This window comes from Rhinatrema bivittatum, chromosome 2, assembly GCF_901001135.1.
Source record: "Rhinatrema bivittatum chromosome 2, aRhiBiv1.1, whole genome shotgun sequence".
Taxonomy (NCBI): domain Eukaryota; kingdom Metazoa; phylum Chordata; class Amphibia; order Gymnophiona; family Rhinatrematidae; genus Rhinatrema; species Rhinatrema bivittatum.
This window is the reverse complement of record NC_042616.1, coordinates 40,371,673-40,381,938: the sequence shown is the minus strand read 5'-3', so window position 1 is coordinate 40,381,938 and position 10,266 is coordinate 40,371,673. Positions and strand designations below refer to the sequence as shown.

At 52.1% G+C, this 10,266-nt stretch overlaps 1 protein-coding gene across 1 annotated transcript; it reads left to right on the top strand.

Moving 5' to 3' along the window:
- Positions 1-1,662: 1,662 nt before the first annotated feature.
- LOC115085924 lies at positions 1,663-9,570 on the top strand. Its single transcript, XM_029592465.1, has 2 exons — positions 1,663-1,851; positions 3,331-9,570. Exon 2 carries the CDS (start codon positions 3,332-3,334, stop codon positions 5,039-5,041), a length of 1,710 nt encoding a protein of 569 aa, XP_029448325.1. The 5' UTR covers positions 1,663-1,851; position 3,331; the 3' UTR covers positions 5,042-9,570.
- The last annotated feature ends 696 nt before the right edge of the window (positions 9,571-10,266 follow it).

The window sequence follows — 10,266 nt, the reverse complement described above, 5'->3', positions numbered from 1 at the left end:
CTGTAGTCAGCTGGTATAGACAAGCTTTTTTTGCCAAAATAAGGATCTTTTTTGTAAAGGTGATCTGCTGCAGGGAGAAGAAATGAGGGAAAAAATAGATGAAATCAAGTGGAGTAGAACAAATTAAAAAATACCTGCCTCTCTCACACCTTCCCTCCTCTGAGCACATTTCTGGCCCCCACATCATCATCATCATTCCCCTCTCCCCATCGAGCACATTTCTGGCCCCCACATCATCATCATTCCCCTCTCCCCATCGAGCACAGTTCTGGCCCCCACATAATCATCATTCCCCTCTCCCCATCAAGCACATTTCTGGCCCCCACATAATCATCATTCCCCTCTCCCCATCAAGCACATTTCTGGCCCCCACATCATCATCATTCCCCTCTCCCCATCGAGCACATTTCTGGCCCCCACATAATCATCATTCCCCTCTCCCCATCGAGCACAGTTCTGGCCCCCACATCATCATCATTCCCCTCTCCCCATCGAGCACATTTCTGGCCCCCACATCATCATCATCATTCCCCTCTCCCCATGGAGCACAGTTCTGGCCCCCACATCATCATCATTCCCCTCTCCCCATGGAGCACAGTTCTGGCCCCCACATCATCATCATCATTCCCCTCTCCCCATCGAGCACAGTTCTGGCCCCCACATAATCATTCCCCCCTCCTGATACCTGGCTGTAGCTGCAGTCTGATTCCTTTGATGTTGCTGCTCTGAGCTCTAATGCCGTGCTGCTGGCCTTCCCGTCCACGTGCGATGCAGTGCTGGATGGAGGACGCGTACTCAGCTGGCTGGGTCTGCTGCGCTGCCTGCGCTCTGCCCACAAAACGTGCTCTCCTCACATCGGGACCGCGTGTGGCGTGCATTAAAAGCTCTGTCTGCTCACTCTGATTGGCTCTTACTGCTGCAATATAGGGATAGGATGCGCCTGCTAAGGACACAGGCTTCATCGTAGCAGCAGCCAATCAGTGTAACATGATTCAGACTTCAGCGCACAGGTCCCGCCCAACAAGCCCAAAAAAAACGCGACCGAAAGAAAAAATAAGCCCAATTAAAAGCAACCCGCGAGTCGGAAAAAAAAACCGCGAATGACTTCAAAAAGAAGCCCAATCTCGCGGTAAATAAGCGAGGTTGGCAACACTGGTCTGCCCACAAAACGTGTCCTGTGCATCAACAAGGCTTGCATTCTGCTCTGATTGGCTTACTGCTGCAATATAGGGATAGGGTGCGCCTGCTATGGACAGGCTTCATCGCAGCAGCAGCAGCAGCCAATCACTGTAACATGATTCAGAGCACAAGTCCCGCCCAACAAGCCCAAAAAAAACCGCGACTGGCAGAAAAAATAGCCCAATTAAAAGCAACCCGCGAATCGGAAAAAAAAACCCGCGAATGACTACAAAATGAAGCCCAATCTCGCGGTAAATAAGCGAGGTTGGCAACACTGAGTCCTGTTCGTTCATGCACACGTTACCAGCACACAAAGTTACCCCTGCTCTACAGGAGGCTCAGCCGGGGGGGGGGGGGGGACCAGTGGCCAATGGGGCGCCTTGGCCGATTTAAATCTCTGCCAGTAGCCAATGAAACAGGAAGTGGGGGTCACAGAGCTCAGGAACATTAGGGGGTGGGATAGGGAGTTAGCCGACGGGGGACTAGAGAGCACTGACCTCTATCCCCAGGGAAGAAGAAGCAGGCCGACCTCCACGTGCTGACTGCCTGGTTCAGTTCGCCTGGGAAGCAGCAGACCAGAGGATCCAGCCCCGGGTCTCTGCATTGTTTGGAGCCGCTGGAAAATTTTTCTAGCCGTGCTTCCCTCTTCTTTTGCCAGCCACGTGCCATCGGGTAAGTTTACATTCCTCCTGTGCAGTTGATCTGCCCTGCACCCTCTGTAATTTAGTTGTTGTCTCCTGCTTTTAAGTCCGTCCCCCCCCCCGGGGGGGGGGGGGGGCTGTATTTGCTTCCTTTCTCATCGGGACCTCTTTTTGGCTGCCACACAGTCCCCCAGTGATTTCCCGGCCCCCCCCTCCCCTCCTTTCCTCCGCTCCGGCCCCCTTGCCTCCCCATGCCTTCTCAGCCCCCCCCCCCCCCCCCCCCCCCGCTTCACCTGGCTCCGTTCCCAACTTTCGCCCCAGCAGCCTATTTGTTTCCCCCTGCTCCCCTCCCCTTTTTTATCATTTCCCCCTGGCTCGTTTGTGTGTCGTCCCCCCCAGCAGCCTCCTAGTCGACCCCCTTTTTCCTTCCCTCGCACTGCCCCCCCTTCCTTTCAGCCTCCTGCTCACCAGTAGCCTTCCTGCCCCCCCCCCCTTCCACCTCTCGCCCCAGCTGCTGCCGTTCCCCCGCCCCCCGGTTTTCTTTCTCCTTGCGCTGCCCCTCTCCCGTTTTCTGCCTGTTCCTCCCAGCTCCTTTTCTCCCATCGCCCCGTCGGCCATCTGTTTTCTCGCCACCCCCCCCTTTTTTGCCCCTTAACCTCCTGACCCAATTCACCTCCCCTCCAGCGCCCTACTTGCCATCCCATCCCTCCCCTTTTCTTTCCCCCTCTCCGCCCCACCTCTCCTCGCCTTTCCCTTGGCTCCTCCCGGCCCCGTTTCTGCCGTCCACCCCGTCAGCTATCTTGTTTTCCCTCCGCCCCTCCCTCACTTACCACCTTTGACCCCAGGGCTCTTTTCAGCCCCCCCCCCCCGGCCCAGCGCCCCGCTAGCCTCCCCTTGCCCCCCTCCTCCCGCCACGGCCCCCCTGTTGCCCCCCGGTTGTTTTATTTTTTCCCGCCAACTTGCCCCCCCCTTCCCCCGGTCCTTTCATTTCTCCCCGCTCCCCCCCCCCCCCAGCAGCCACATGGTCATCCCGCCACCCCCCCAACCCCCTTTCGCTTCTCCTCCCCCCCACCCCCAGTTTCTTGCCCCACCCCCCCTGCTCTGTTCCCCAGGTCCAATTGCAACCTCAGCCCCCCTTTTTCAATTCCAACATAAGGTCCGCCCCCCCGGCTTGCCCCCTGCCCCCCAGGCCCAATTCCCACATCAGCCCCCCCTTTCTTTTTTTTTTTCTAATCTAGCAAATAAGGGAAGAACTATAAATACATAAATAAATAAAATGGTACCCCCCTAAAAATAAATACATACATAAACTTTTCACCCATTTTCCAGGCACACGTGCCTCTGGAGAGTCCCCCCCCCCCCACGGTCTCCAGTTTCTTTCTCATCCTCCTGGCCCCCCCCTCCCCCACCCTGGAGGGTGGGTTGTTGCCTCCCCACGGGCCTCCGCTGGGTAACTGACCCCCCCTGCCGGGCGAGGACAGATGTCTAACCTATTTACATGTTTACACAGCATGCCTGCCATTCGTTCTTCCATCGCCCCCAGTTCGGCTGCACCACAGCAAACACTCCTAGATCATGCTCCAGCGGCCAAAAGAATGAGGAAGAAGCCAGTCAAACCAGCAGACAACTTTGCAGCTACCCCGGATGATGCCACCAAGGCAAAAACCAAGTCCGGGACACAGAGGAGCAAGACGCGCAAAGCGCGGACCAGGCGACAGCCGCGCAGCATCATCCACTTGGGCTGCTATGTGCCAGAGCATCGCCCGCCGGAAGGCGTGGCCCCTGCGAACGCACCAGCGCCGCAGCAAGTTCCCAACACCACGGGGAGCTCGGCACAGCCAGAAAATGAGCTGCGACTCCTCGCTGAGCAGGTGCTGGCGGCAGCAGCAATCCACGGCACCGACAGGGTGAAGTCGCTGCTCGCGGGGTTAATTCAGAGCAACAGCCGGTTCCCCTCGCATTGTACCAACACAGCTGGCGGCCCACGTCAATGGGCAGCAGTCAACACCCCTAATCCACCGCATCAGTCAGACGCCCCCGAGCCAAGCCAGCGCGAAGGAGAAAAGCAGAACTGTGAGTACACTGATTTAAATGTGGGCCAGGCTAATGCGCAGATTCCCCAAGACCACAAGCCCGCCACAAGACCGCCACAAGCGCTGAATACTCTAAACAGTAGCGGCAGCGAAGTGTGGCTGGGGTCACAAGGGGGTACAACAGATATATTTTCTGCCATGAAGGCCTTTTTCGAGAAGCTTACCGGGCAAGGAGGGGGCCCAGCAGCGTCACTCCCCCGGCTTGCACCCATGCAATTTTCTCCGCAGAGACAGGGGCCATTGGGGCAAGCCATTGGGGAGGCTTTCCCGTTGCCTGCAGCGCAAGGTGGTGCAGACCCCAAGCCCGCGACGAGGGCAACGGGAGCAGCAGAGAGACATGCGGGGACCACAGGGCAGGAGCACGCAGCGAACTCGTCCGCCATGTTCACCACATCGGGAAATGCCCCGGTAATTAATGCTGCGCAATACATATGTACTGTGGGCTCTCTCAGCGCGCATGTCTCCGCAGCAGTGAAAGCAAAAATCTGTCGCAATGAGTATGTGGACATATTCGACTTGCTTAGGAGGGACGGGGAAGGAGCCGAGCCAAAGTGCCATGAGGCCTGCAAGCTGGCATCTAAGGACAAACCCATCATAGCAAGAACTCTAGCCAATTGGTCGGCGGGTTTTAGAATTTTGTCCAGCATTATAGGGGAAAAACAGCCGGAAAAATGTTGCGCCCTGATCAAATACCAGGATGTTATCTGCAGTATGTACCGCACGTATGGGGATACTTCTTGGTTGGAGTACGACGAGCAGTTCAGGCAAAATATGGCAGTGAGCCCTAGCTTAGATTGGGATTGTAAAGATATTGCTTTGTGGCTTTCCAAAATCACCCCGGTGCAGGAAGTCATACCTGGCTTCTGGGGAAACGCTTACCAGCCTAGCACATGGTCGGCAATTCGACACCAGGGTTTTCCAGGGAGGCAGCCCTTTTGTCAGGGGCAGCGGTTTACACAACCCACGAGATTTAGGGGAGGCGCTCCTATCTGTTGGCTGTACAATGCCGGCTATTGCAGATATGCAGGAGCTTGCAAATTCAGACACTCATGCACGGTGTGTGGGGCAGGCCACCCTCAATCCAGGTGTATGGTGGGCTGTAGCAGCCAACAGACAGAGGAGCACTAGTTGTGGCAGATTGGGCAGAGCTCAGACGCCAATCAACCTGCACAGGTTACGGAACATATTAAAGGATTATCAGCCGGAGGTGGCGAGCTGGCTCTACGCCGGATTCTCCGAGGGTTTCTACATCCCTTATGAGGGTCCAGAAACCTCTACAGTGGCTGATAATCTTCAATCAGCAAGGGACAAGGTGGATATCATAGCTCAGAAAATTAAGAAAGAATGCTCGTTAGGCAGGGTGGAAGGGCCATTCGAGGAGAAGCCACTATCTAACTTCAGAATTTCACCACTGGGGGTTGTATCAAAAAAAAAGCCAAGTGTATTCAGAATGATCCATTATCTGTCCTTCCCAGAGGGAGGATCGGTTAATGATTATTTGGACCCCGAAGCCTGCTCTGTATCTTACGCATCATTTGACCAGGCATTAGATATGGTGAGGCGTTGGGGGCAGGGAGCATGGATGGCCAAGGCGGACATCGAGTCAGCCTTCCGTTTGCTCCCAGTACACCCCAGCTGTTTTCATTTGTTGGGATTTCAATCTCAAGGTAAATACTACTTTGACAAATGCACGTCGATGGGCTACTCCATATCTTGCGCCTACTTTGAGAAGTTCAGCCCGTTTGTACAATGGGCGGTGGAGCGGGACATTGGTAGAGGAAAAATGATCCATTATCTAAACGATTTTTTGTTCACAGGCCACAGGGACACACATGCATGTGCCCAAGCTCTTAAAGCATTCGTCAGTAAGGCGGATGAATTAGGTATTCCACTAGCTCATCAAAAAACAGCAGGGCTGGTCCAAATATTGTCCTTTCTCGGCATCGAGATTGACACACAGTAAATGGTGGGCCCTTGCGGCGACCAAGATGGCACCACGCAACTCTTCTAGTGTTGCGTGGTGCCATCTTGGTCACCACAAGGGCAAGGAAGGTCACTTTAAAACAAACGCGTCACTCATCGGTCATCTTAATTTCGCATGCAAAATAATGCCCATGGGTCGCCCATTCATTAGACGATTGTCCCAATCTACATCGGATATCCAAAGGGGCCATCATTTCATTAGGATCACCCAGGAGCTAAGAGAGGACTTGAGAGTCTGGAAGACATTTTTGGGGGAGTATAACGAGAGGACAGTATGGAGGGACCCCCTAGTGATCAATTGGGAATTACAGCTCTACACCAATGCGGCAGGCAGCATAGGATTTGGGGCCTACTTGGCTGGGAGATGGTGTGCGGAAGAGTGGCCTTCGCATTGGGAAGCCTTGGGTGTTCTCAGAGATATCACCTTTCTAGAGTTATTCCACATTGTGGCGGCCATACACATGTGGATGCCCCATTTCCGGAATATGAGAGTTGTGTTCTGGTCTGACAATATGGCGGTGGTGCAGGCCATAAATTCCCTCACTGCTCACTTGCCCAGGGTCCTGAGGCTATTGCGAGACTTGGTATTGCTCTGCCTGCCCATTAACCTGGTCTTTAAAGCTAAGCATGTACCTGGGACGGATAACAGCATTGCTGATGCACTTTCGCGTTTTCAGTGGTCTTGTTTCAGATTCCTGGCCCCGGAGGCAGAGGTGCAGCCATTGCGGATCCCACCTTGGATTTGGGAATTGGGGTGCCTGGGATTGCCTCCATGCTGAGACCGGCATGGGCGGAGAGTACATGGAGAGCCTATTCACAGGGATGGAGTTTATTCCAAAACTTTAGTCAAACACAGGGCATCAATTATCCGTGGCAAATTACGGAGAGAACAGTGACAGAGTTCTTAATCCACCTCAGGAACTCTGGTGTCTCCAGAGCACAGGCAGGGCAGTACTTGGCTGCAATTGGATTTGTGGCTAAATTGTGGGGCATCAGCTGTGTCAGCAGCTCCTTTCTGATTAGAAAGTTATTGGAGGGCTGGCGGAGGCAAGAGCTGGCTAGGGCAGACAATAGAAAGCCTATTACATCAAGCCCATAGTTGAAGAACTCCCGGGTTGGTTTGGGATGCTTTTGAGATCAAGCTGTGGACCCTTACCTTTTCATTAATGTTTTTTAGGGCCTTTCGGAGCAGTGAGCTGATCGCACGAGCAAAAGTGACCACCAGGGCCTCTGAGGGAGGCCTAGCGATAGAGAATATACGGGTTTGTCGGGATGTTTGTGTTGGTCCAGATTTTTATCAGAAGATTGAAAAATGGCCAACAGGTAGATGGGTTACTTTGTATCCTGCTCGTTCAGAGGCCATATGCCCAGTTAGGGCCACGTGGGAATATTTAATGGTGCGCCACCAGGGGAGGGCCCCTTGTTAAAACATCAAGATGGGATCGGCTTTGTCACGTTACCAGTTTATTAGTATCTTGCGCAAAGGGTTAGCAAGGATAGGGGAGGATCCGTGCAAATATCACACTCATTCCTTCAGAATTGGCGCAGCATCGTTTGCAAGCAGCAGTGGGTTAAGTGAGGCACAGATCAAAGCTGTAGGGTGCTGGCAATCGAGTAAATTCAAGTCATACATCTGGCCTGTAAAGCAGGCCTCCTTGGACATACATAGTCTGGCGGATCATTTGCTCACCCTAACCTTGCTGTTCTTATCTGTCATAGACTCTTCACCTGCGGTCGCGAAAGTGCTATGGATCTTGGGGCACTCATACGTGTATTGGGCACACATTAGCGCCAGAACAATGATCTCCAGAGAATAGATGGGCAGACCATGGAACAAAGCCAGCATAATTTGGCTAGGCAACCGAGGGATGAGGTGGGTCCAATTAATGCCATCCATCCTCCAATACACTAGGGAGCTTCCACAGCCAGACATTATCATCTTTCATTTAGGAGGTAATGATTTGGTCTCTGTCAAAAACATTGACCTCATAATTGCCATCAAAAAGGATTTGGCAATTGTCAAGGCTCCATGGCCATCTGTGGTGTTAGTTTGGTCCCACATTATCCCTCGCTTGGTATGGAGAGGAGCGAAATCCTACAAAGGCATTGAGAAAAGCAGGCGTAAATTAAAGAAGTGGGAGCTTGGGTGCGGGCCGTAGGGGGTCATGTCATCACACATGATGATATTTCACCTAGCTGTGTGGGCATGTACAGGCCCGATGGGGTTCATCTATCAGGCGTGGGCATGGATAATTTTATACTCTCCCTGCAAACGGTCACAGAAGCACTGGTGGGTTAGATGGGGGGGTAGGGACCAAGTAAGGTGGTGTTGTTCCCTACTATGGCAGGGCCCTCACCGGTGCATAGGAGGATGTTTTGGTGTCAGGGAAGGGGAGGAGCTGGGCACCTACGAATATGCATAGGGGGAAGCTTGGGCATGGCTATATGCAAAGCATGGTGCAGACCGAGATGATGGCCGGTCTGGGGGTGGCCCAATGAAGGCCTGGCATAAATAAATAAGCGTGGCCTGCAATGATGGCCAGGAGAAGGATGAGGCGGCAGCACACTGCATGGAGCGGCAGTGGCCACAGTGGCATTCACGGAGCGGGATGCCAGTGGTGTACCACCTTCACGGAGCGGAAGGCTGGAGGGCTGCCGCCTCAAACAAGTGGAGAGGTGGATAATAGCATGTATTCTTGCTAGTGGGGGGCATAGGCCACCTTTATTTGGTGAATGTTAAGCTTGCTCAAAGTAATGCTGGTTGTTGATGTTTAAGTTAATGTTGATTGGCTGTGGCCGTTTCTTCCACTCAATAAAAGAGCATTATTTACCTTGCATATTTGTGGTCGGGGGGGGTGCCCAGAAGCTACGGCTTGCACAAATTAAGAATCTCACTCCTGAGTCCTGTTTGTTCATGCACATGTTACCATCACCCAAAGTTAACCCTGCTCTAAAGAATCTCACTCCGCGAAGAACAGAAAGAGAAGTGAGGAGAGGCAAAAGAACTGCTGGGTCTACCGGGGGTAAGGACTGCATTACCTGGCCCTGACGGAGCTGCCGAAGCCGTGCCCTCCCGTGTGACGTCAGGACCGGCGGGGTCCTTTCAAGCAGGACCTGCTGCGGCGCATTGCGTCCACCAGTGTGTCGCCTAAGCCGCGCGCACCCAAGGGTCGTGCGCGACTTAGCTCAGACTTTGCTCTGGATTTGAATTTTCTCTCACTCCTCCATAAAAGGGTTGAAGGTTATTTCAAAAGGAGGATCCGTGGTGGTAAGCCTTCAATTTTTATATTTTGAATCTAATATGCCACATACTAAGCGGAAGGGGCGATTGAGGCCTGAGTCCACTGCCTCTGCCCCAAACACCCCCTCCCAATTGAGAATTGAAGGATTTTTCACCCCGGCTGCAGCCTCAACACCTGGAGAGAAGTCTGCAGAGGGATTAGGAACAGAACAAAGTCTATCCCTCATGGACAATCAAACATCTTTGAGCTCAGGTGCACCTGTAATTCCCCCACCTCCAAACCAAGGAAATTCCCAAGACTTCATCCAGGACACCCGGCCTTATGACCAGGGAATCCTGGAGGCAGAGGGAGGACTTGGGGAGAGTACAAGGGATTCTTTGCATGTAAATGTTATTGAGATGATTAACGCTGTTGTAAATGGGAAAGTGATATCAAGCGAATATTCAATAACTGAAAGATCTAATAAGATGAATGAACAAGAGAGGGGGGATGAACCGGCAGGTGAAATGCAATTGATTTCCAAAGCCTGCCGAGTAGGGGAGGGAGGGGGGGGGGAAGCTGGCTTCACATTATCTAAATTAGATAAACCAAATATAATTACCTTGGATTCAATATGGCAAGCAATAATAACATTGGAGAAGTCAATCTCTTTATTAGCTAGCTCAATGAAGAATTCACAAAATATGATACAACTTATGGAGCCGAAAGTAAATATTCATGAGGAACAAATTATAAGATAACATCTGTTCAAGAGGTACAGACTACACTGATTCAGTCAGATTGTATGTTGAGGAGACTAGAAAATATGGAGAATAAAATGCGGTACCTAAATTTAAGAGCTCTCAATTTTCCTAGTGTTAAGTTGATTTCTCCTAAGAAACAATTTAAAAAAATACCTTAAGGGTATTCTATTGTTGTCCCCTGATATTTTACCAAAGGTATCAAAAATATATTTTGCCCCAACGTTAAAAAATGCGAACGAGGTGAGAACAGGAGTTCCTAATGTAAATCTGGAAACAGATCTTACTGCATATTTAGAAGCCCCTACTGAAGAACAGCTAGAACAACGGGGAAACTCTATTAGTTTCTTTTGTTTACCCGGCCGATAGGGATTTAGTTCTAAGGATA